The sequence below is a fragment of the Monodelphis domestica genome, chromosome 2 (genome assembly GCF_027887165.1).
Source record: "Monodelphis domestica isolate mMonDom1 chromosome 2, mMonDom1.pri, whole genome shotgun sequence".
NCBI lineage: Eukaryota > Metazoa > Chordata > Mammalia > Didelphimorphia > Didelphidae > Monodelphis > Monodelphis domestica.
The window spans coordinates 35,701,473-35,728,769 of NC_077228.1; the positions used below are offsets into that span (position 1 = coordinate 35,701,473).

Consider the following 27,297-nt stretch of genomic DNA (forward strand, 5'->3'; position numbering starts at 1 on the left):
GGTTGCCTCTCCAGACAGGTCCATTGGCCCCCAGGGTTGGGCTTCTAAGTCATCCTCCAAGTTGAGAAGGGCAATCCCCTCTTCCAGTCAGGGTAGATGTTTTTATTTGCAGCGAGAATGACTGCCAAGTCCAGCTAATCATGGCCAAGGATAAATATAGCTGGTGAAGGGTAAAAGGAGGAAAGAAATTATCTAGGCCCTTTGAAAAAGCTTACCAAAAGACTCAGCATTCCCTGTATCTGCAACAGAGAAAGACTGTGTTCACAAAGTCATTTCTCTAGGAAATAAAGATCTAATCTGAATTTGAACTTCTTTCAAGTCAGTGGATAAAAGGTTACTTGACCAAAAGTAGAGTACACTATAGGATGAACATCTGAAATCATGGAGAAAGTAAAGCCAACCAAGTTACAACAGAGGAAGCTCATGGAAGATAAACCCCTACACCCTATATAGCTACCTAGGACCCCTTCCTAGGAATACTTTCATACCTCTAAAGCCCTGTGGCACTCTCGCCACTGACAAATCTATAAGTCTCCGTGTTTTAATATATATTGGCTGTGTGTCAGGCACCATGCTAAGCACCAAGGACACGAATAGAATAAATGAAACAATTTCTACTCCCAAGGAGTATACATTTTGGTGGGGAAGATAAAATGTAAATAAGCATACACAGAATAAATATAAAGAGAATAAATACAAAGTCATTAAATATGCTAGGTTGAGAAGGAGAATACTAGCAATTGAGGAGGATCAGGAAAAGCTTCACCTAAAAGATGGCACTTGAGTTGCATCTTAAATGAAGAGAGGAATTCTATTAGGCAAAGAGGGAGGAGAAAATACATTCTAGGCATGTCTTCAAGTAAAAGGTTTAAAGATGAGACTGACATGTCAGGAACACAGAGAAGGGGCACTTCAACAGGATCAGAGAATAGAAGAGGGAATAATGACTAATGAGATCAGAAAGGTAGGCTGAAGCAAAGTTGTGAAGGGCCATAGAGGAGCTTATATTTGAGCCTAGAGGAAAAAGGAAGACACTGGAGTTTACTGGGTGACACAGCCAGATTCATGCTTAAAGAAAATCACAGTGACAGAGCCTGGGGAGGATATACTCAAGTGGAAAGAGGTTTGAGTTAGGAAGATCAATTAGGAAGTCACTACAATAAAAGTGAAGAGATAATAGAACTTGAAAACTGAAGAGGAATTAGAAGGGAGTCGAAGTATTATTTTGCAGGAAGAAATTGCAAAATATGGCAAATAATGGGATTTGTAGGGTAAGAGTGAGTGAGGAGGCAAGGATAACACCAAAATTACAATCTGGTAGTATCTGGAAGAATCAGTGGTACCTTCAACAGAAACAGGAAATTTGGAAGAGAAAGGAAAAGATGATGAAGCTCTCCAAACTTAGGTCAGAATTCAGACAGCCTGTTGTCACTAGGCTTATACACAAAAATATTCCCATTTGAGAAGATCAAGAAAAGGTAACACTTCACTAAAAGAGCATTCAAAACTAGTTATACTTTCCTACCATAATGAGGAAGGCAGTCTCTATCAGTGTATCTATCTTTGGATGGTATTGCAGATGGACAATGAGCAGGGAAAACAGGCCAGACTGGTCCTGGCCACCAAAACCTGCTCTTTTTTTCTTAAACAATTTTTCTCCCAGTGATATTGGTTAGCAGAGAAAAAGCAGATGATCCAGTTTGATGACAGGTTGGTTAACACATATATTAACAATAATGAGTGCGGTTAGGTGGCTAAGTGGATAGAGGGTCAGGCCTGGAAATGGAAAGTCCTAGGTTCAAATCTGGTCTGACACTTTGTAGATGTGTGACCCAGGAAAAGTCACTTAATCCCATTACCTACCCCTTTTCACTCTTCTGCCTTAGAAATACATTTATTGATTCTAAGACAGAAAGTAAGGGTTAAGGGAAAAAACCCCAACAACAATGAATTTTCTTAAGTGGTATAAAAAGGCTTTTTTAAAGAACCTGAAAACTGGAAAAGGAAGTAAGTCAATCATTTGCAAAGATGGAAAATAATATATAGCCTGAGTGTTGCAGTACTGCCTCTCTCAGGATACATTTTTCTCCTTTGACTTCAGTGGCATAACATTCTTCTGGTTGTTCTCCTACATCTCTAAATAAACCTCTAGCTGCCTTCACTGGCTCATCAGTCTATTTCTGGGCCTTTAGGTGGGTGTTCACCAAGACTTCTATATAAAATTCTCTTTTCTTTCATTGACATACTTCCTCACAAGCTCATTCACTCTCAAGACTTCAACTACCACACCTTTAGGCATATGATTCTTTTTTTTTCTTCAAAGAACCCTTACCTTCCATCTTAGAATCAATACAGTGTATATGTTCTAAGGCAAAAGGGGGGTAAGGAGTAGACAAAGGGAGTTAAGTGACTTGTCCAGGGTCAAACAGCTAGGAAGTATCTGAGGCCACATTTGAACCCAGTCCTTCTTGGCCTGGCTCTCAAATCAACTGAACCACCTAATTGCCTCCAGGGATACAACTCTTATAGCACTATTTACAAACCTGACCAAGAACAATGGACACAAAGTTTTATAAAAGCAGACCAGGCCTAGAAATAAAAAATGACTTCCTTGTAATTAGAATTGCACCAAGTTAGAATGGGTTTCCTTGGGTAGTGGTGAATTCTCTCTCATTGGTGTTTTTAAAGCAGAGTATAAGATCATTTGCTGGCAATGCCATACATAGAAGGAGTTCTGGATCAGGTACAGGTTGGACTAGACAAATCCTTTCTAACTCTGATTTTCTAATAAAAGCAAAACATCTAGAATAAGGAATGGCCACAAAGGAAAGCTATTGATGCACTATACTCTACAATGCTCAAATCCTATCTGGAATCCTGTCAGTCCCAACAAAGACCTAGTATAAGCAATACAATTGTCCTTCTTGCTGCTCTTAACAAATGCTATGCCATCTCCCATCTTGACTCTGAGGGTTCAAGTTTTGCCTTTTAGACACACTAAATATATCAATCACCTCAACAACTTCAAATATCACCTCAATGCAGATTAATATTGTTCATAATAGGATCCACATTTTTAAAAGAACACAAACAAGTTGGAGTATCTCCAGATACAAGCAATCACATCAGTGAAGGGACTTAAGACTGTTACATTAAAAATAATACTAGTGACTCTATTTTGTCTTTATCCAAAATTTTGTGAAGTTAAGTTTCTGGTGCTTATAAGTCACCTGACTCTGGAGAAGTCACGAGATTACTTCCCCCCCTTCCCAAAGGTCACTTGCCTTAAGGAATGCCACAAAACTACCCTAACCCTCTCTCCTCAGTGTTTCCTGATCCCCTTCACCAATTAGAAACCAAATATTTCAACCTCTATAATTCCTTTTTCCCCCATCCCTCCAAACTATTTGTTAACTATGCAGAAACCATTTTCTAGGTCTTTGGATTATGGAGAGTCCTTATTTTTTCTAATATGAATTTCCAAATTGTGGTTTGAATGTTTCTATAAATGCTTAAAAACTTTAGTAATGAGTTTGGGGGTACCACTGTGGATAATTTGTTTTAGGAAAAATAAAAATAAAAATCTGTGGAAGTTATGTAGAAACAGTACATAGATCTTTCTTTTTCCCCTGAAGTGACAGATTTTTTTGTTTTAGTGTAAGGAAGGAAAATTATTTCAGTGATTAAAAGTGGGAAAAAATAGGTTTGCAGCTTAAATTTAAGAAGTGCCTATTATTAACTTTTTCTTAACCATAAAAAGAGAAAAACTTGTTTAAAATGAGGGGGCAATTTAAAGGTAAAATTTAATCTGGAAGAATGTTTTGAATCACCACCATATTTCTTCCATAAATGATATAACAAAACTTATTTGTTTAGGTAAACTAGAGATAAAGTCCCCAAAAGGTATGAAATACACTATGATTTGCAAGTTTTCCAAGACCCCAAAAGCAATTGATTAGTTTGGTATTATAAAATACTGTGGGGAGCTGGGTGGCTAATATTTATATATTCACATATAAGATTATCACGTATCTCTGATCTTTAAGGGCAATATGATGATAACCTTCAAAAGGGGGAATAAGACAAAGATATAAAAGTTTCTACTCAAATGGAGTAATAAACTTTGAGAAAGCAACAAGATCAGACTTTTCTCTAAGAACTAGGATATATCTATCTCTCTACACACACACACATATATATATACACACATTTACAAATGTGCATACATACACATGTATTGTTTTTAATGGGCTACATAGGCCTTGAGTATGTTTTAGTAAAAAGTGTTCAAAATTGGATTAAGGGTTTTACATATGAAATTGTACTGAAAGAAAGTGAAATTATTTTTCCTATTTTTGAAGTTTGATAATTTTAGGAGAGAGAAGGGATCATCTTCATGTCAGATCCTCATGGATCTTTCTTTTTAAAGATTTTTCCTTCAACTTGTTGATGACAGTGTTAATATCAGACATAAGATTCAGGTTAAGATAGAAAACACAAAGAATATTCAGAAAGTGAAATTCTCTTTAGTTCCTGGTAAATTATGGGTCCCTAAATGGATATAGTTCTTATAGCAATGTTGTTGATAGGATTAGAACCATAAGATTTACACTAGTTTTCATCACATGGACTAGTAACTGGAAAACCAAATTGAAGAGGTTACACTATATTGTATTAAGTTTTGTTACTGGCAGATTTTACCATAATTACCTACAAATCTCTGCAACTGATTTGTAACCAAAAAAACAGATCTTCTAGGAGAAAACTCCTTTAGAGCTCCTAAGGACTATTCTAGAATGTCCAAGGGAAGCTATTTCTAGGGACCAGACAACCACCAAGGACATCTGGCATTCACGATGAAATGTTCTGATTAAAGATATTTAGAATGGGTTACCAGGTTACAAAGAGATGATGTTACTTAGTTAATACTGGAGTTCATTACTAGAAAGGCAGGGAGACTCAGGAAGAGCTTCTCCCCTCCCCCTCTCCATCACACCTGAGGACATTTTTTCACATCCCCTGTCCCTCTGCCCAGCAGCCCAATGGGAGATAAGGTGGGTGGCTCACAGGTGGCAGAGCTGGAGGGGAGGGAAATACTTGGGCCACTCCCCTCCCCCGCTCTACACTTGCTGAGGACATTCCTCACTTCATCTACCCCTCTACCCAGCAGCCCAATGGGAGCGCTTCCTCCCTCCCTTGTATGGGGTAAGAGGAGGGAGGGAGGGACACAGCACACAGTTGGGGGGGACAAGCAAGGCACTCGTCTGCGGTGGTGGGGGCAGGGGCCCAGCACCCCATTTCTAAAAGGTTCACCATCACTGAACTAGACCATCTTTCCATCCAGAAATCCCTAACATGTAGTATTTAAATAAGTGATCCTGGGAGTTGAGAACCTCAGGATCAAAGAGTGGGAATGTCACATTAAAAATAACATCAGTGATTCCATTTGGCCTTCATGCAGCATTGTATGAAGCTAAATTTCACCTACTTGATTTTGGAGAAGTCACAAGTTTATTCCCCCTCCCAAAGATCACTTGCCTTAAAGAATATTACAAAACTATCCTTCCTCTCACTTCAGGGTCTCTTGAACCCTTTTATCATCAGAAAACTACCCTTACCACCATCACCTCATTGTCTCCTGATTTCCTCCATCAATTGTCTCAATCTTTATAATCCTATTTCTCCTATTTTTAATTCAACTTGTATATTAACTGTGTAGAAAAGATATTTATGATTCTTTGGTATGCCAAGAGCCTTGGTCCTATTCTCTTTTGCAACTACATTCACTGCTAAATAAATCATTTATCTGGATGAAACTCAATTTCCTTATTCCACTATAAGACTATGCCATAGAAGGTCTGCTTAAAGGAAACTAGAGTGTTTAGCCTATAAACTGTAAAATTTAGGAGGGGATCATAATAAATATATTTAAGTATGTGAAAATTTATCATATAAGAGAAAGATAAAACTTCTGCTGGGCCATAGAGGGCATGGATCAATAGGTTGGGGAAGTAAAACGAAAAGAATTTGGTAACTGCCTAGATAAGGGAGGTAAGGAAAAATTAATCGTTATTAATAATAATAACTTTAAAGTTAGCAAAACGGGAGACTTGGAATAACAAGTTAAAAGGGAGAACAGTTTTTATAGGAAAAATTGAAACTGGACAACTAGTATTGCATCTAGTGAGTTACTTATTTCATTTCCTATGCTATCTTATATCACCTACCTACATTTTATTAGGTCAATCACTTTGTAGTTCACTTTTATTACCACTGGAAACTAAAAAAGTAAAGTTTAAAAAAAAATCTAGCAAGCTTATTAGCAAATTAATTCTACTTAACTATTCTGGTAAAAGGTTTTCTTTAATGATGATATAGTTAGAATGAAGAAGGAAATGTGTGAAAGTTTAAATGGTTGAAAATTATGTTTATGGATTATTTGTGATTTTTACCCATGCTACCTTGTTGCCTATTATCTTATATAACTAAAAATTTTCTATAGTGATATTTACATTTCTGCATCAATAACTACTTAAAATTTTTAGCAAAAATGGCTAGCATGTATTCTTGTGTCAATATGAACAAGGTAATCTACCAAAAAGTCCCACCTATAACATCCAAGTTGTCCCCATTATCACTGATTTCTTCTGGAACTTCACATTCAGTAAGAGAGGAACCAACCAAAATTCCATCATGACACTTTGTCAAAGTATTCTGGGAAGTGGATGACCATTCATCATTTTCAGAATACTTTCTAGAATTTACTTCGGTACTCAGGATTTCTTGCTGTAACTTGTCCCCATGCATCTTCTTTCTTAGGATTTCTTCTTCATAGTTTTTTATGTTTCTGTCTGATGAATATACAACCCTATGATAAAATGCAAAATATAAAAGCTTTAATTAAAAATAATACTTTGAAAATATTTTGAAGTAACACTTTGACAATTCCCAATGGGTTGTTTATCAGAGAGATCATTTCACTGAAGCAAAATCTTGGTAATCTAGATCAAGTGAAGGAAGGCCAATCTGAAATATGATATTTTAAAAGAGATATAATTTCAGTAGTTTTAGATAATGAAGAAAGTCAACATGGGATTGAGCACTGAGTAACAGTATAAGTGCTGAGAATTCGCAGTCTAGCAGTGGCTCTTCGGCTCCAAGTTACTCAATGTCTGAAGATTGGAATTGATGAAGGCAGCAGAAAGGGTGGGGAAAGCAATAATGATAAGTGATATTTATGACACCTTTTAAAGTTTAAAAAATCCCTTCACATACATCATCTTTTATAGTAACTTATAAGGGATCACACAGGTTTGGTGGGATCTGAATAAAGATATGCCAAACTCCTTCTCAAAAAAAAAAAACAATATCAAGTGCTTATAAAACAGATATCAACAGATATCTGTTAAGTGGCTATGTGCTGGTAATACAAGTACAATGAATTAAACAATTGCTACTCACATTCTAAGAACTTACATTCTAAAAGATAAGACTATAAGTCCATACAAAAAGATATACAGCATGAATTCAAATGCATACATATATCTATATGAAATACATAGCAGTTTGGGGAAAGCAGATGGGGGAGGAAAGGCTTCATGAAGATGGTATTGAGGAAAAGGAAAAGGCCTTCTGAAGCAAAGATTAGGAGGCAGTAAATTCTAATTAAGGAAATTGATCTCTGTAAAGGGAAAGAGCTGGGGATGACATTCTCTGTGCAAGAAGAAAGCCACCAGGGCTGACTTTCAAAGTTCAAGATGGGGAATGATGTCCAATGAGTCTAGAAAAGTTGGAGAAAAGTTATATAGAACTACATAAGCTACAAAGAGGAGTTTATATTTTTAACCTACAGGGAATATGAAGTCATTGGAGTTGACCAAATAGCAAACCCACATGGTCACATCTGCACTTAAAGAAAATTACTTTGAGGGACAGCTAGAGAGCTCAGTGGATTGTGCCAGGCCTAGAGAGCCAGGAGGTCCTGGAGTCAAACCTGTTCTCAAACACATCCTAGCTGTGTGACCTTGGGCAAGTCATTTACCTCTTCTGCCTTAGAACTGATATCAGTCCTAAGACCAAAGATAAGAATTTAAGAAAAAGAAAATTACTTTGGCAGAAGTGAATAACATCAAATGGAGCAATGAAAGACTTGAGGAAAGGAGGCTACATGGGAAGTGATAGCAAGAGTCCCTTTGAGAGAGAATTGGTAAGTAAACTATCATTCAGTTTAAAGCAAAAACTACCAAGGTAAAACAAACTGCTTTCCAATATGTGATTCCAAAACTTTGAAATACTTAAGCATATGAAAGTATACTATATAAAAAATAAAATTTTACTTCAAAAATATTTGGTTTGAAAGTGAATCATATTCTGTTGATTTGGCCTAAGTGTCAGCTTTCTAGCTCTTACTGTGAACTTTAAAACTACTCCACCCTACTCAGACCATACTTTAGGAGATTTGATTTAGCTATTTCTTGATTATAACAATGGAGATACTTGGTCTAACAGAATCAGGAATGTCTTGTGAACTCCACCCTACTTAGTCTAACAAGGTCATGAATGTCTGCACCCATACTTAAGGATTAAGTATCTAGGAGGATGGCCTTTGATAGACATGTGCAGAAATAGCTGACAGACCCGTGGGCTGTCCTAAGTCAAGCTAAGGTACCATTGGTACAGATAAGACGCAGGAAAGTGATTTAAACCATCTATATAGGGCACATCACTTCCTCTCTTCGGTCTTTTTCCCCAGAGAGGTGGATCTGGCTAATCACTTCCTGTGAGCAGCCTGGGCGCCAGTTCAATCCTGGAACTCGGCCTGGAGGAGCTCCCTCAGACAGCTTCCTTGAGACAGTCTCATGGTGAGTGATAAGACTGAAAGCCTTTTCTCTTGGGCTCAGGGGAGGTCCCTTTGGCCAAGGCCTTTAACTCCTGCCTGGCTCAGCCTAAGCTGGAGCATTTTAAATTAACTCTTTCCTCTCTCTCTCTCTCTCTCTCTCTCTCTTTTTCCTTAATTCCTTCTCTCTATATAAATTAAAATCACCATAATTTCCAGCTGACTTGGGTATTTTATTAATTGGGATATCCCATGGCGACCAATAACTAATTTAGATTTTAAATCACAATGCTAAATTATCCTTACACTATACTTATCAAAATGGGTTAAAACAGTAATTACACATGTAAAAATATCCTGAGACCAGTCTTTGCTTTCCCAGAGCATGATCATTTCATCATGAGAAGCTGTTTTTATTGGGCTGCCTCTGTAAAACAATTCCAAGTAAGCTGACTATATTCAACATTTCCTATTAAGCTTATTGGTCTCAACCAATTCAACAAGTTTGCTCCTCTTTTCTGGAGTATTCTCTACCTTATTTATATGTGTTCTTATGAGTATTCTCTACCTTATTTATATGTGAAAAGTCAAGAATCTCTCAAAGTGGTACTATTTTTTCCTACTTAAAAGAGAAATATTTTTCATTCCTTTTGTTTAGTAGCCGCTATAAATTCTTTATGCTCATTCATTGAGCCACAGACCATTTCACCACAGTTCCTCTGGTACCGTTTCCTGTATCAGCTACTGTGATCAACAGGGAATCTTATGCAACTGAGGATTTCCTAGATTGGTAATGGTAAATCTTTTAGAGACTGAGCGTCGAAATTGCAACCCTCACACTGCATGTGAACCACCCCACCTCCCCACCCCAGATAGGGGAGGGAGGAAGTATTCCCACTGGGCTGCTAGGCAAAAGGGTGGGTCATGTAAGACCCTCAGGCACAGTAGAAAGGGGGAAGGGCACAGCTCCTCTGGCATGTGTGCCATAAGTTCACCAACACAGCTAGGTTATTAATACTAAAAGTCCAAATTATGGGTCTCCTATAGGGATAGAATAAATGCTCTATAGTCTTCCCAATCATTCTCCATCCTATCCATATGATTTTTGTCCCTACAACTGCTTTGAATGTGCTGCTATAAAATGTCACCATTTTAAAAATGTTTTGTTTTGTTATCAATAGAACTTTTAAAGATATTCATATTAATCTTGTGGAAAGGAAAACTGAATCAATCTAAGTTCTGCTAAGAATTCTCACCATTTGATCAAAACATCTAACTCCTTGATTATCAGTTAATCCTTAACCATTATGTACCATAAGTATTATCAAATGTATATATTTAAGGCCTGCCACTTCAATAATGTCCTCATCTATTCTTTTTCACTGGTCTCTAGTACTCCTTCATAGAAAGAAACTAAATTTATTTTGATTTGCCCTTAATTAACACATTTATTATATTTTGTGCCATTCTAAAACTTAGAAAATCAATTGTTATTCTGTTATGGTGCTTTCTCAGTTCTAACATTGTTTTTCCTTTTTAAACTACCCCTCACCCTCACAAACGTTAGATTAACACCAGACAACACCACTTTCTGGTAAACCAAAGGAGTCAGTTGTCCTTATATTATTTGGGGTTGAATTTTCACCAAAAGATAAAAAGCAAGTTCTATATTCTAGGACTTCATAACTCATCCATTTTCAAAGCAAAGAAATATGCAATAAGTAACTACATAAAAGAACTATTACAAAATATTGCTGCTAAAGAGAAACAGTGTGAGGAACTTATCTGCATGAAAGAATCATTAATTATTTTTAAATTATCAGCTTTTAATTTAAATAATTATTGATTTTGTCTTCCTTTCAGTATAATTTTCTGTATTTCATTTTAATAAAGTCACATTTCAATATGCTTCCCCAACAAAGAGAATTATTTGAACTGGATATCCACAGATCTGAACAAAGAGAATTATTTGAACTGGATATCCACAGATCTGAACTCATTAACTTTTGGATATTCTGAAAAAGGTTTAAAAGAAGAAAGAAGGAAAAAAAGAACAGAGAACGAAAAAGAAAGGTTAATTAAAAGCATTTGAAAAAATAAACAAACCAAGGAGGAGATAAAACTTACCAAATTATAACTAGGATCACAGGTGGCTATTCTAGAAATGGCAGCAGAAGTCATTTTTGGTCTTTAAATTAGATATGCAGGCTAAGAAAACAAACTCCCTCAGTTAACCAGCTATTTACTGCCTTCTGTCTTTTCCTCTTTGGGCATCTTAAAATTAGCACATGCCTCCTACTATTTATTTAAGTGCACTGGGATAGAGATAGGGACAAGATTTATTGATATCTTTCCCCACTGTGGGTCAGCACAGTGTCAATGATTAATAGGCCTGAAAGCTCTGCACCAATCACACATGTCCGTGTGTGTGTGTGTGTGTGTGTGTGTGTGTGTGTGTGTCCAATTATGAGCCCAAGTCTTCACATATCTAAGATCAACTCTCCATCTACCATGCCATACTGCTTCTCACAAAGAGATACATTGATTGAATATAAAAATCTATGCCTACACTATGAGCATATACTAAGGACTTAATACACATTTCTTGAATTGGACTAAAATCTAGTGAGAATAAAAAAAACCAAGTTTAGAAAGAGAATCCTTAACTATACTTAATAACTTTTGGGGTCGTTCCTTATTCAGCAGTTTTATTTGTGTCTGACTATTTTGTGATCCCATTGGGGGTTTTCTTGGCAATCATTTTCTTCTCCAGTTTATTTTACAGATGATGAAACTGAAGTAAATAGGGACAAGTGACTTGCCCAAGGTTACAAAGTTAGGAAGCATCTGAGGCTGGACTTGAACACTAGTCTTTCTGACTTTAAGCCCAATCCTTTATCCACTGGATCTCTAATTTCATTCATGTGAATATTCCTTTTACCAACATAAATCATAATCTCTCCACATCTCATCCTATAGATTCTTAGCTATGTCTCTATACAAATTGTAATAGGCAATCCATCCAACACTCTAGAGTCCTCCTCTCTTTCTTCTAAGATCTTAGTATATATCAATAATATTAATAATTAACATTTCTGAAATACTTTACATTTTAGAAATGCTTTAAATATTAACTCATTTGATCTTCATAACAACCCTCAGAGGTAGGTGCTATCTTCATCCCTACCTAACAGATGAGGAAACTGAAGACAGAGGTTTGATGACTTGCTCAGGGTTTTACAGCTAGTAAGTGTCTGGGGCCAGATCTGAACTCAAGTCTTCCTGACTCCACATACAGCACCCTAACAATTGTACCACTTATCCACTTCCAATATACCAAAGCAAGCTGTCTAGTTGTTGGATTTTACTCTCATTTAATAATAGATTCATCTCTTTTTCTGGTCATTCATATTGCCAACCACTTTTCCACACCCTCTCATAGGCATATTCATCATTAATAACACACTGCAGCCTACTTGAAAACTCCCACTGCCATTTGAGTTAGTCACAATTTTTCCCAGATTCTGGTAGTCATGATCTTCAGTCTGATTACATCACCAAATAACATATATGTAAAACATTGTGCAAACACTAAAGAATTATATTAATGTTAGCTATTCTTACCACCAGAAGAATACTGGTGTTAAAATCAATGTATTTGTGTAGGGTTGTTTGTTTGTTTTTTGAAGAGGGGGGGCTAGGTAGGCTGGGGAAAGTTGTCATTAAGCAGTTAAATCACTGAAAGCACTGTAGAAGCTCACCCAATCTCCTATCATCCTCACTCTAGTCCCAGCTAATTTTCCACCAATAAAGCCTGTCCAAAATATATATTTCCTGACTAGCTATTTAACTTGCCTGGCTGCCTATGTAGCTCCATGTCATGACCTGGATAATCTGCATTTTAATTCACTTTGTTCTAACATAGACAGCTCCTTCAACTGTCTGGGCCTGTTTTCTCATCTCCAGATAAGATACCTTTTTTAGAGAGAGCTAGTGACACACTGAATTAGAGTACTGGGTCTGGAATCAGGAAATCCTAAACTCAATCAATCAACATTTATTAAGAACCTACTATGTGCCAGATAGTATGCTGTACTGCAGATACAAAAAGAGACAAAAAACAATCCCAGACAACAAGAAGCTTACCAGCCCCAAACATTTATTGGTTATATGACATGGGCAGTTCATTTAACCATTTGTTTCCATTACCTCATCTATAACATAGGGAAAATAACAGCACCTACTTCCTAGGATTCTTATGAGTATCAAATAATATTTATAAATCACTTATCACAACGTTAGCTATTATTATTACATGCTGGGCCCATTCCCACTCCACCTCCCCCCCAGATGAGTACTGTGCCCCACCTCCCCTGCCTTATCCCAGACAGGGGAGGGAGGAAGCGTTCCCATTGGGCTGCTGGGCAGAGAGGCAGATGGGCAGATGAGGAGAGGTATGTGTGGAGAGGGGGAAGACAGTGGCCCCAATACTCCGCTCTCTTCCAGCTATGTGCCATGCTGTGAGCTCTGCTCCCCTCAAACCTAGCTCCTCTCCAACCCCTTCACAGAAATCACCTTCACCACAGACTCGACAAGGCTGCCATCTGCATTGCACCCGAACAAAGCTTGTAAGCCACCACCCTTACTCACCTCCTCCTTACCCCAGAGGAGGAGCAAAAAAGTGAGGAATGTCCTCAGGCACATGGAATGGGGGAGGGGAACAGTTCTGCCTTGAGTCCCTCTGGCTTTCTAGTAAGGAACCCTGGCAGGCAACTGCAGGTGTCCCCATGGGTAGGGTTCTGTGTGTCCTTTTATGGCATGCATACCATAGGTTCACCATCACTGCTCTATAGTAAGGACTTTAGAGTAAGTGACTCCTGATGTCCTTTTCAGCTATAATTCTATGATCATTAATAGGCTAGTAATATTTGTCTAGTCTTCTAATATTTTGAGGGTTAGCATGTGAAAAGGGGATTGACATTGACAAACTGTAATATACCCAGAAGATGACAATCAAGAGGCTGAAGGCAATACATACAGACCATGTCATATGAGGGCCAGGAAAAGAAAATAGGGATGGTTATCCTGGAGGAAACAGGGTTCAGGACAGGAGGGTAGGATAACTCCTAGAATAATTGAAGAGATATCACATAGAAGATGGATTAGATTTGTTCCACTTTGACCCAAAGAGTAGAACTAGGTACAGTGAGGGAAAATTACAAACAAATGCTTAAGACTTATACAGGAAAAAAAAAAATCTTAATTAAAACTATTGTTCAGAAGTGAAATGAGCTGTCTCATAAGGTAGTGAGCTCCCTATCAAATTAGGTATTTAATCAGAGGCTAAAAGATCACTTGTCAGGAAAGTAGTAGATATGGGTTGAACTAAGTTTCTTCCAGTTATGACTAATTCTATGCAATTTCAGAGGGCAGAATTAGAAAAAATAGAAAGGAAATAGTTACAGTGAGTCGGAATCAATATAAAGAACTCTACAAAACATAAATGAATAAACAAGGATTTGTGACATCTTCAATTAGGGTACTCCTTATGGAGAAACTGACACCAACAAAACAGGCAGATCAAATACTAAAGTTCTAGGAATGCCCTAAGGCACAAAACAGTTTGGGATCCAACAGTCCCTGTTTTATTTACACTGGGATGGTTTTCCCTTTAAGGAGGCAGGAAAGTCACCTGTGCACCATGGGAAACAGAGCTTGAGTTATTTATTGGTTTGGCTTCCTGGCCCCTTGTGGCAAAAGAGGATCAGCTAATGGGAAATTGGTGGTCTAGAGGTTTTGGTTGTGTTGCCACAGTTCATGGATTTAACACAAAGGAAATTATTTTATTTGAACTGTATCCTTTTAAATTTTAGCACAAGTATAGTTGTGCCTTACTGTATTTTGTGCCCTTGAGTACATCACTATTATCTAATCACTAGCAAGAATCACTAAAGCACACAAAGCTAAGCCTGGTCCAGAACAGTTATCAGGTGACTTGCCAAGGATAAGACAAGTTAAATAAATGCTAGAAGAGGGAGACCTGAATTCAGGCCTTCCTGACTCTTGAATACAGTATGATATTATGCCATGCTGCTCCTGGAGCCTTATACATACAAGAAGCTAAATAAATATCTGCTGAATTAAATAAAACTACAGTTATCTAAAAAAGTGGAATAAGATCCCTGGTTAAAGAGTAAATTTCCATCACTGGAGCTATTCAAACAAACACTAGACAACTATTTGTAAAAGGCTACCTCTAGCAGATAACAGTTGGACTTGTTGACCACTAGGACCCATTTTTGTAAATGTAGCTCATTAAAACCATCTTCTCTTTACATGTCTTTGCACTGTCCCTCTAGTTAAGAATCGACTCCCTCTTTACCACCTGTCAGAAACTCTTGTTTCCCTTAAGGCTTATCTCAAATGCAAGCTCCAACACAAGGCTTTTCTTGATACCTCCAGCTGCCAGGTAGCAAAACCTTTTAAATTACTTTATATTTGATTCACAAATTTGTTTATACATTGTTTTCCCCAACAGAATTCTAGGAATGGGGAAGTTTCATTTTTGTTTCTATATCACCAGAAGTTAGTATAGAGCATGGAACATCAGATGCACTTAACTGCTTTTTAAATTTAAAGTGGATTATATGTAATTATCAATCATAATTTCAGAAGATAATCACGACACGATTCAGACCTCTATATGGAAGTTCACTTTCAGCCAATGTATAAATTTGTTTTGCTTCCACATGTGTTTGATTCAAGGGAATGGGTCTATTTGCAGAAAGAGGAAAACTGATAATAGTAGTGACCAAAAAAAGGATTGATGAATTAATTAAAAATGCACAGACTAAAACAGTAGGAAGTTCAGAACGGGACAGAGACAAATGGGGCGGTTTTGTTATTCTCATATTAAATTCAATCAACATTTTAAAAAACAAATTATCTAATAGAAGTATTCTTACTTCTTACCAGTTTCACAAATAAACCTCTTTCCATTCTTTGGTGTTTTTTTTAAATGTTCATGTTTATGCTTGATAAGTTGATATAAAAGAATAACATTTTAAAAGAAAAAAATTTGGTTAGAGCAATCTTTTACAGTATTGTGAATTTCACTAAGCACATTTTTTAGTGTTCCTGGTCTCATGTAATTAATATGATGTCAAATGGGAAAAGGAGCATTTAGAGAACTTTTAAGTAGGTAATTTCTTTCATTTAGACTCTACTATAAACCAGGTTATTTTTCATCACACTGGTGAGCATTATCTCCTTTTTTATAATTTTATCATTTGATGTCATTTTTCAAATGACTTTCAAATGACAAAAATAGCTTTTGTCTGTCCTCTCTTTCTTCCATCTCTCTTATAGCTAAATTCCTTCAGAAGGCCATCCAAAATTAGTGCCCCCACTTCATTCCCTCTCACTCTCTTAATTCTCTGGAGTTTGTATTCTGACTTTAGCATTCAAGCTCTCTTCAAAATTAGCAATGATCTCAATCATCAAATATGATGGACTTTAAAAATTTCTCATCTTTCTTGATTTTTCACAGTCTTTGACATGCTCATCCTCTTCTCTTTAGATTGTCATGAAACTCTCTTCTTATCCAGCTGGCTACTTTTTGGTAGCCTAGGTTAGATCTTCACCCCCAAAGTCCTTCCCAATAACCATGAGTGCCCCCAACATTCTGCCATGGGCCTTTTTCTCTTTTCCCTTTATAGGATTTCACTTGGTGATCTCACCAACCCCTATGAATTTATTTATTATTTCTAGGAAAATGATTTTCAGGTTTATCTGGATAAATGACCTGTCTTCTGACCTCTAATCTCACATCTCCAACTACTTCTTGGACAGCTTGAACTGGATGTGATCTCATTATCTATCCTCCCCTTTTCTTAATTTCCTTCAAGAGAATCAACATTATTTTTGTAGGTACTACTGTAAGGATAAGAGATTAGGGAAAAGTAAAGATTGTCATTAAGAGGAGAGGAAGAGAATTTAGACACAAACCCTGGGAGAAGATTCTGGAAGGAGAGGAGGATCTTGGGAGTTAACTGGGTTTAACAGCCTCTCCTGATCTGGCTTTCCTCTGAGCTGGTAAGGAGGATCTTTGCTCTGGCATCCCATGAGAAAACACTAATCTTGTGGAAAGATTAGGAAATTCTTGGGTTGGAGAACTGCGTTGGAGGAGACCTGCCTTTCCCTGAAGTACAGAGATTAACCTGTGAGAAACAACTTAGTTAAGGTAAACCCAAGGGTTTTGTCACCTGGGACTTTGGGTTTACCTAGGAAGCCAACCCCAGGTTTTGGGTAAGGACTCAGTACATCTGTGAGTCCTGCATCCTGTAGTATTTAGGTAGTCAGATAGCTTTTGGGGGTCTAGATAAAATCAGGAAGTGAATAAGAAGGGCTTGAGAAGACAAGAAGGGCATCCCCGCCAGGGCGGTATAGATTGGTAGAAGGAGTTATAGTTGTATAGATTTAGGACTTTTTTTTTATCATTTCCCTACTCTCAATAAACTTGTTTTTTTTATAATTGCAAGGGTTGTTCTTCACTGGTCCTGGGAGGTTCCTAGTTGGGGTTTTTCATTTCCAATCGCTCTCAGTCCTTTCCATTAAACTATCTCCTTTTGGAGGTAGTTTTCTATTTCAGTATCTGAGGTACAAAACCTCAGGATTTTGCTCTCTATTTGATAAGTACCAGGAAACATGAATGCAATCTGACAGAAATTAGGTTTATTTATATGAGATCTCATACTATATAACCCCCCAAAGTTCCAAAGGGATAAATGACCTTCACATGAAGGTCATATAGCAAACATAGTAGAAGAACACAAAAGGAAGTACATTTAACAATTTTAGACAGGGGAAGAGTTCACTCATCAGACAAGGGATAGAAAAGATCACAGAGGGGGCAGCTGGGTACCTCAGTGGAGTGAGAGCCAGGCATAGAGACGGGAGGTCCTAGGTTCAAATCTGACCTCAGACACTTCCCAGCTGTGTGATCCTGCGCAAGTCACTTAACCCCCCCATTGCCTATCCCTTACCACTCTTCAGCTTTGTACTTACTTGTTACAGGGATTATATCTTTCTTTTTTTGTAGGGGGATGGATGACGCAAATAAACTTGGGTGGAGCGGGGATTTTTGAGCAGGTAGAAAAACTCAAGTCACATGGTTCTATTTTGTCAGATAATAAACTTTATACCAATACACAGTATTGATTCCAAGACTGAAGTAAGGGTTTAAAAAAAAGAAAAGAAAAAAAAGAAAAGATCACAGAAGATAAAAATAGATAATTTTTATTACTTAAAATTTTGCAAAAATCACTGAAAATAAATTAGAAAAATTAGAAAAGAGGTAAGGGAGAAAAAAGCTTTACAATAAATTCTCTATTGAAGGTCTGAGATCTAGGATATATAAATTGACTCAAATATAAAAGAATCACTCAATGAATAAGCATTTGTTTAGAACTTATGTGCCAGGTACAAGGAACATAAATATAATGAAAGAAGTAATCTCTACTTGCAATTCTAGCCAGGAACATAAGTACATATATAAAAACCATACAATACAAATGTGAAGTGAAATATATACAAATAAAAAGTAGCTTGACAGGAAGAACACTAGAAGTTGGGTTATTTTTTTTTAAACATTATTTTATTTGGTCATTCCCGAGCATTATTCATTGGAAACAAAGATCATTTCCCCCTCACCCCCCCCCACCTATCCCATAGCTGACTCGCAATTCCACTGGGTATCACAAGTGTTCTTGATTTGAACCCATTTCCATGTTGTTGTTTGCACCAGAGTGTTATAAATCTTGAAATCTCTCAGACTTGTGAATGTTAAAAATTTCCCCATCAGGAAATTCTTAATTGGAACAAATTACCTACTGAGAAACATTCCCCATTTTGATGTGAGAACTCGCCAGGATCAGAAATGGGAGGACCTCTACTCCAACCGTACTTAAGACTGCTTTAGGGGAGAAAACTCCTTGCTATGGGAGGACCCCTACTCTACCGTACTTAAGACTGCTTTAGGAGAGAAAACTCCTTGCTAAACAATGAAAGTACTTGGATCCATGCTTATAATAAGGCAAGGAGTTCTTTGAGCCAGGCCTGTTTTTAGAATTGATACAATGAGATGCTAGGTACCTAAAAGGGTTGGGCAAGTTTTCTCTTGATGAGATTAGTTGACTCAGCTGTGTTTTCTCTAGTTCAGACTTACTGAGGAGATTGGTCAACTTAGCAGGAATTTAGATGGGCAGTCCTTCGGAAAGCATCTATAGTGATTGGTAGATGTAGGGACTTAGGGGAGGTGACATGGGAGAAAAACCCCTATATAAGAAAAAGCAGAATCTCTTGAGGAGATATCCTTTTGGAGAGATCCTTTTGGAGGATCTCTGATGAGGATCGCTTGGGAAGAAAGTCTTGAGAGAGGCTCTGGAGAAGGGAAGCTCTTGGAGGACAATCTCTAAGGAGGTCTCTCTGGTGAAGTCAGCTGAGATGGAGCTGGCCTGGTGTCACTAGAATCCTTGTTTAGGCAGACCTTGTGGTGAGTGTTAAAAGACTGACTGACTGATTCTCTCTCTTAAGACTGAGGTCTAGGCCATATTGGCTTGAGGCCCTTCATAATTATTCCTTTCCTACTCTTTCTCTCTTTCTCCAATTCCTCATTGTATTATTAAATAAAATTCTCTATAAAACCCAGTTGACTTGGGTATTTGAATAATTGGGAATATTTCCCTGGCGACCACCTTATATTTGATTTAAAAACCAAGACACTGTAGTGAAAAATATTTTCTGCGGTCAAATTTACTCACCCTCTCTTATATCTATCACAATTTATATCTTCCACTATTTTAATCACTACAGTTTAAGACCTCAACCATTTTAAAATCTCACAGTGTTCATTTAGAGTCTCTCCTCTGTCATGTCCTCTCAACCCCTGTAGTCTAGCAGTTGGTTTTCCTCGGTGTTTTTACTTCCACAGTTTGTCCTCTGCTTGTGGATAGTGTTTTTTCTCCTAGATCCCTGCAGATTGTTCAGGGACACTGCATTGACACTAATGGAGAAGTCCATTATGTTTGATTGTACCACAGTGTGTCAGTCTCTGTGTACAATGTTTTCCTGGTTCTGTTCCTTTCGCTCTGCATCACTTCCTGGAGGTTGTTCCAGTCTCCATGGAATTCCTCCACTTTATTATTCCTTTGAGCACAATAGTATTCCATCACCAAAATATACCACAATTTGTTCAGCCATTCCCTAATTGAAGGGCATCCCCTCTTCTTCCAATTTTTGGCCACCACAAAGAGTGCAGCTATGAATATTCTTGTACAAGTCTTTTTCCTTATTATCTCTTTGGGGTACAAACCCAGCAGTGCTGTGGCTGGATCAAAGGGCAGATAGTCTTTTATCGCCCTTTGGGCATAGTTCCAAATTGCCCTCCAGAATGGTTGGATCAGTTCACAACTCCACCAGCAATGCATTAATGTCCCTACTTTGCCACATCCCCTCCAGAATTCATTACTTTCCTTTGCTGTCATGTTAGCCAATCTGCTAGGTGTGAGGTGATACCTCAGATTTGTTTTGATTTGCATCTCTCCCATTATAAGAGATTTAGAACACTTTCTCATGTGTTTATTAATAGTTTTGATTTCTTTATTTGAAAACTGCCTATTCATGTCCTTTGCCCATTTATCATTTGTAGGATGGCTTGATTTTTTGTACAATTGATTTAGCTCTTTGTAAATTTGAGTAATTAACCTTTGTCTGAGGTTTTTATAAGGATTGTTTCCCAATTTGTTGCTTTCCTTCTGATTTTTGTTACATTGGTTTTGTTTGTACAAAAGCTTTTTAATTTGATGTAGTCCAAATTATTTATTTTGCATTTTGTGATAGAAGTTGGGTTATTAAGAAAAAATTCATGAGGAGGCTACTGTCTGAACTGTATCTTAAACAAAGAAAGGAAATCTGTGAGACAGAGGTAAGGAAGGAAGTCGATCACAGACAGGTGGGCCAGTTAGTACTTAAGTATAGAGAGACAAAAGTGTCACCTATGAGAAATAGAGGCCACTTTGGCTATATCAGAAAATGGGGGCTGGGAGATGGTGATGTGTAATTAGGAAATCTTGAACCCTTGGACTTTATCTCCCAGAATCCTTTTCCCTTCGTTCCCATAGGTTGCTATGCGTAGTTAAATTTAGTAACTCCGCCCTTTTCTTGCTCTTTTCCCGAATGTGTGGCTGGGTGAGCTCTCTCTTTTTCTCTAGCCTTTTATTTTCCTTTTTGCTTCAAGATATTACTAAATCTTATTAAATCCTTGGAGTTATTGTATATTACTTTTTAAGTTTACAGTGGGGAAGAGATTGGTTGCAGCTGGGTAGTGCTGAGTTTTAAAAGTAGAATAAAAATAATCAGGGGAATATTTTCCAGAATAACATCAAAATTTTAACAACAAATACCTGGGAAAAACTTAAAAATGCTGTTTGATGTTATGACCAATTGTGATTTCTGAGGACTAATGATGAAGCATGTCACCTACACCTACCTCCCAATGGAGAAGTGATCAACTCAACATACAGAATGAGATCTGTATTTTATTAACATGGACAATAAGGGAAATTTGTTTTGTTTACTATACATATTTCTTACAAGGGTTTTTTCCCCTCGAGAGATAAAAGTAGAAGGGGAGAAAATGAATTTTTACCTGAAAAAAATAATTTTCTTAAAAAACTAAAACATTTCTATTTGATCTAGAGATAATAGAAAGTCATTGGAGTTGACTGATGGTAAGATTTGCAATTAAGAAAATTTACTTTGGCTGCAGTATATAGAATGGACTTGAAGCAAAAAGACCAGTTAGGAGACTTAATAAAGTAATTTAGGCAATAATATCAGTATAGGAACTACAGCATCTATGAATGGAGAAGTCATATGTCAAGGATATTGTAGAAGTAGGCATGGCAAGAATTGGCAACAAACGAGATTAGGGATGAGGAAAACCAATAGAAAAATGATCAACGAAGTTTTCAAAGAAAGGAATCCAATCTATAAACTGCCAAGCCACTAAGAGACATGCAAACTGAAACAACTCTCAGGATCTACTTCACATACATCAAATTAGACTATATGACAAAAAAGAAAAATAAGAATTATTAGAAAGGCTGCAGGAAGCATCCTTATTGTTAATACATTATTGGCTGAATTGTGAATTGGTTCCACAATTCTGCAAAGGAATTTGAACTAAGCCTAAAAACTCAAAGACTGTATATATCCTTTAATCTTATGATACCACTACTAGCCCTATACTTTCAAAGAGTTCAAAGATTTGTAGGAACTTTGGCAGAACTGGAAGAAAAAAATGATTAATGTAGTAACCACAATGTTATAATGAAAAATTATTTTGAAACACTTAGAATCTATGATCAAGGCAATGATCAACTACAATTCCAGAAGGCTGACAGTGAAGTATGGAACCCACCTCCTGAAAGAAATACACATTTTTAGAAACAGAAAATATGTGGGTTTATTTTGCTTGATTATGCTTACTTGTTACAGGGATTATGTCTTTCTTTTTTTGTAGGGGGATGGATGAAGCAAATAAACTTTGGTGGAGCGGGGATTTTTGAGCAGGTAAAAAAACTCAGCCACATGGTTCTATTTTGTCAGATAATAAACTTTATAAAAAAATAATACTTGAAGTATTGCACATTAATTTAAAGCTTACATTTATGGCGACCAGAAGTGGGGTTCAGAATGCTTAATTCTCTCTGAGTAGAGTAGTTTGAAAAGAAACCATATTTCTCCTGCCCCACCTCCACAGTACAATTGATGGAACATATAAAAGACATGCCTTTAGAGCTGTTACAATCCCCATGCCAAAGGAGGGAACAAACCTAAGAAGTTGGTTACCCCATGATGGGTTATAATCTTAAAAATTTTTCTTAAGGGTCATGGTATTCCTAAATGGCCCCCAAGAGAGAGCATTTTAGCCAAGATTAAAAGCCATGAGCTTCAGTGGCTACCTGAGTGGATCCGAGTATTGGTCAACACCCTTCTGGGAGGGGAGTGGGGGGGTGGAGATGATGTAATTGTCATAGGGATTGCAACAACCTCCTCAGGGGGGATTGCAAAATTATCATAAAACCAAAAAATCTTTTAAGAAAGAAACGTTTCATTAACTCTTCAAATCTAGATGAATTGTTTGAAGAAGGCACCATGAAGTTGCCTGAAGAAACCTCCACAGCATCAGAAGACCTAGAATGAACCATGAAGTATAATTGAAGTATGGGGGGTTATAACACATTTATTTTGTATGTATACTCTTATACCAAAGGGGACTGCACCCTAATTGGATTTTTGTCAATGCACCTAGCAATCATTGGGTTTGTTCTCTTTCCCTTTTATTCCTAAACTACTGTAATTTATAAGTTGGTTATGTTTACATGATCCATTAGGGGAGACTAGTCTCCCAAAGGTTCCCAGGGGGGTTTGTGTAATTAGAATCTGTTACCCTAAAAACTACAGTCCCCAGCAAAACTATGATCCCTAGCACCCTACTCACTTCCTATCATTATGTGGTGATGTAGACAGGATATAAATTGGGTGTAGTTCAGTCTCTTGGTCTCTTTCCTTTCTGTCTTGGCTTTGGAGAAGTGGGGATTTTTGAGCAGGTAGAAAAACTTAAGTCATGTAGCTCTATTTTGTCAGATAATAAATTTTATAAAAAATAATACACGAAGTATTGCACATTAATTTAAATTTTACAAGTAACATCCTGAAAGTTTACCTACCATCTAAAGAATTTATTGGGGGGACGGGCAGCTAGATAGTTCAGTGAACTGAGAGACAGGCCTAGAGACAGAAGGTTCTAGGTTCAAATTTAACCTCAGACACTTCTTAGCTGTGTGACTCTGGGCAAGTCACTTAACCCCCATTGCCTAGCTCTTACCACTTTTCTGCCTTAGAACCAATAAGGCAGAAGGTAAGGGTTAAAAAAAAAGCATTTGTATCAATGAAAGTAAACAAGAGTATATAGTTGCTGATGTTTTGTCAAACTCTTTGCTAAAAATCTCAATGTACCATATTAAATCTACAATATCACTATGATCATCTAGTCTAAGGGGCATTTTGTTGTTGTTGTTTTGAGGAAGGGGATCAGGCTTGTGACTTCAATGATATAAAAAACTTTTCGTGTGGAAATAACACCCATCAGTTGGACAAAATCTACAGAGAAATAATTTTTCTTTCTGTCAGAGACATGACTTAAACTGAGATTTTGTTGACTCTGAGGTTAGGCTTCTACCATTACAGCTCTCTCTCTCTCTCTCTACCAGTTTAGTGATCTTCTTTTAAAAAGACACACACACACACACACACACACACACACACACACACACACACACACACACACACACACGGTTATCAACTATGACATGTTCTCCATGGCTGGCTCTCAGTGATCCTGATTCCCTTTGCTAAATGCTCAAAAAACTTCCCTTTTAACAATACATTCTAAAATTTTGCCTGGAAGAAGAGGTCAGCTCACTGGTTTTAAATTCCACTCTTGTCTTTTTTTTAGATTAGGAAAACATTTACCTTCTTCAGTCCTAAAGCACATTCCAATATGTACTATCTTGAAAGATGACCATTCAATCATATCTGCCTATTTTTTCAGTACTGTAGGCTATAGCCTGTCTGGATCTGAAATCACTGATGGCAGACTTCTCTTGTGACCTTTTATTGACTTTCCAGACTCTAGAACTACTTGAATCATTTCTGCTCAATTCTTCTCAGTCAGAATTAAGTAGTTGCACTTTCCCTTTACTATCCATTATAACAGTTTCACTATCTTGTGATAGCAGCAATATCTGACATCTAAATTGAGTGGTGGTGGTTGTTCGGTAGAATTTCAACTGTGTCTGACTCTTTGTGATCCTATTGGGGGGTTTTCTTCAGAAAGACACTGGAGTGATTTGCCATTTCTTTCTCTAGTAATTTAAGTCACTTTTCCTCCCAAAAGAATAACTGGCTCATCTACATTGAAATAACTGATTATCAAGGTATGCTGATTTAGGTAGAGGATTTAGTCAAGTTCCTCAAAGAATTTCCACAAATCATTGGTCAAGATCTATTTCCATATTATTCCATCCAACCATTCTGGAAGGCAATTTTGAACTATACCCAAAGGGCTTTAAAAGAATGCCTATCCTTTGATCCAGCAATACCACTGCTGGGTTTGAACTCCAAAGAGATAATAATAAAGAAAAAGACTTATACAAAAATATTTATAGCTGCACTTTTTGTAGTGGCAAAAAAAATTAAAAATGAGGTGGAGGGTATCCATCAATTGGGGAATGGCTGAACAAATTGTGGTATCTGTTGGTGATGGAATACTATTGTGCTAAAAGTAATGATGAACTGGAGGAATTCCATGTGAACTGGAAAGATCTCCAGGAAGTGATACAGAGCAAAAGGAGCAGTACCAGGACAATGTTTAAACAGAGATGGATACACTGTGGCATAATCGAATGTAGTGGACTTCTCTACTAGCAACAATGCAATAATCAAGACAATTCTGAGGGTCTCATGAGAAAGAATGCTATTCACATCCAGAGAAAGAACTGTGGAAGTAGAAACATAGAAGAAAAACAACTGCTTGACCACATGTGGATATAATTGGGGATGTAGGCTCTATTTGCATTAGCAAATATTAATAATATGACAATAGGTCTTGATCAATGGCATGTGTAAAACCCGGTGGAATTTCTCATTGGCTACGGGGTGGGGAGAGAAGAGGAGGGAAAGAATATGAATCGTGAATCATAGCCATAAAAAAAATTCTTAATTAATTAAATAAAAATTTTCAAGTAAAAAAAAAAAAGAGAGACTTGCCCTTAAGTCACATAGCTAGGAAATATCCTAGGACAGTTTTGAACCCAGGGCCACCAATCTCCAGGACTGACCCTAAACTGCAACAATCTTAATGTCAGCACATTTTCTATGTTATCTTGACCACTGCTGGATGAGGTGACCAAATGTCCCAGGAATCAATGTTTTCAGCTACTTTGATTCATAAATCCCAAGGAGGAAACATCTTGCCATTTAGCTGTGACTTCTCTGTCTAATTTCCTTTATGACAAGAACATCAACAGTGATATATGGCCGTTACTCCAGACTATTAAATGTTAACAAAAGATAGTGGTCAAAATAATATTTATAGATAACTTGGGAACTATGTGACTTTTAGTATCTTCTAACTTCTTTACTATAATTCCTTTGCAACCACTGCGGGGGAAACAGTACTCCACACAATGAAAGATCATTGCATTTTTATCCATTTCATTGTGTCTTATTCTATTTACTAATACCTCCAACCTCGGTATCTGATTTAGGACTCTGTATTTAGTACTGTAACAATGCCAGACACCTCTCCTTCCACATTCTTGAATGAGACAATCAGGGCTTATTTGATCTTAATCTAGATTTTACTGATTCCTATTGATGGCTTCTATCTCTATCAACATTCAGAGTACTATTCTTGTGGGGGGTTTTTTGGTTTTTTTTTTAACTATTCTTGAGTTACCTTGCAATTTGATAATAGATTTGAGGGGGAGGAGAGGGGAAGGTAGGTGGCTCAGTGAATTGAGAGCCAGGCCCTGAGATGGGAGGTCCTGGGTTAAAATTTGGCCTCAGACACTCCCTAGCTGCCTGACCCTGAGCAAGTCACTTAACTCCCATTGCCTAGCCCTAACTACTCTTCTGCCTTATAAACAATACATGGTACTGATGCAGAAATGGAAGGTATGGATTTTTTAAAAATTCTCTAACAGGGTAAATTCCATTTAAGTACTAAGCAATAGGCTACATTAGCAATATGAATAAAATTGTTTTACAGATGGTTCATTTTATATTTCAAATACTGCTGTCAGCACTTTTGGGAGTAGCAAAGAATTGGAAACAAAGTAGATACTAATCTATTGGAGGGTAGGTAAGTAAAGTGTAGTACATAAATAAAATGGACTATTACTTTGCTCCAAGAAACAATGAATATAAATCACAAAGAAGAATGGAAAGATTTGTGCATTATTGCAAAATGAAGCAGAAGCAGGAAAACAATGTATAAAATGCCAACAACAAAATATAAAGAATAAAAAACACTGAAACAAAACACTGTGCAATTATAATGTCAAAACCTGATTCCCTACCATATAGGTAAGAAAATGTACTCTCCTCCCTTTTTCACAGAGGTGGAGGGGCCATGGATGTGGAACACTGCACATACTGTCTATTAAGACTTAATTGATATACTAGTTGTTTCATTTTATTACTCTTTTGTATTCTTTGTTCAAAGGGCTCTCTTTACTGGAGGGGGCAGGGGAGAAAGAAAGGAAGGACATATTGAAAATTGAAAATATAAAAATGAAACAAATCCTTAAAGAATTGAAAAATAAAATGTATTA

At 37.1% G+C, this 27,297-nt stretch overlaps 1 protein-coding gene across 6 annotated transcripts in view; it reads right to left on the reverse strand.

Moving 5' to 3' along the window:
• The window catches only part of BTBD8 (BTB domain containing 8), a 161,762-nt gene that overhangs the window by 119,188 nt on the left and 15,277 nt on the right, over positions 1-27,297 (reverse strand). For 5 of the 6 annotated variants that reach the window (XM_007480323.3, XM_056815354.1, XM_056815355.1 and 2 more), the window contains one exon: positions 6,609-6,868. In XM_007480323.3, the coding sequence (XP_007480385.3) occupies positions 6,609-6,868 (260 nt within the window). Of the gene's footprint in view, positions 1-6,608; positions 6,869-27,297 lie in introns of those variants that run through there. The other variant, XM_056815359.1, reaches the window with a different exon arrangement.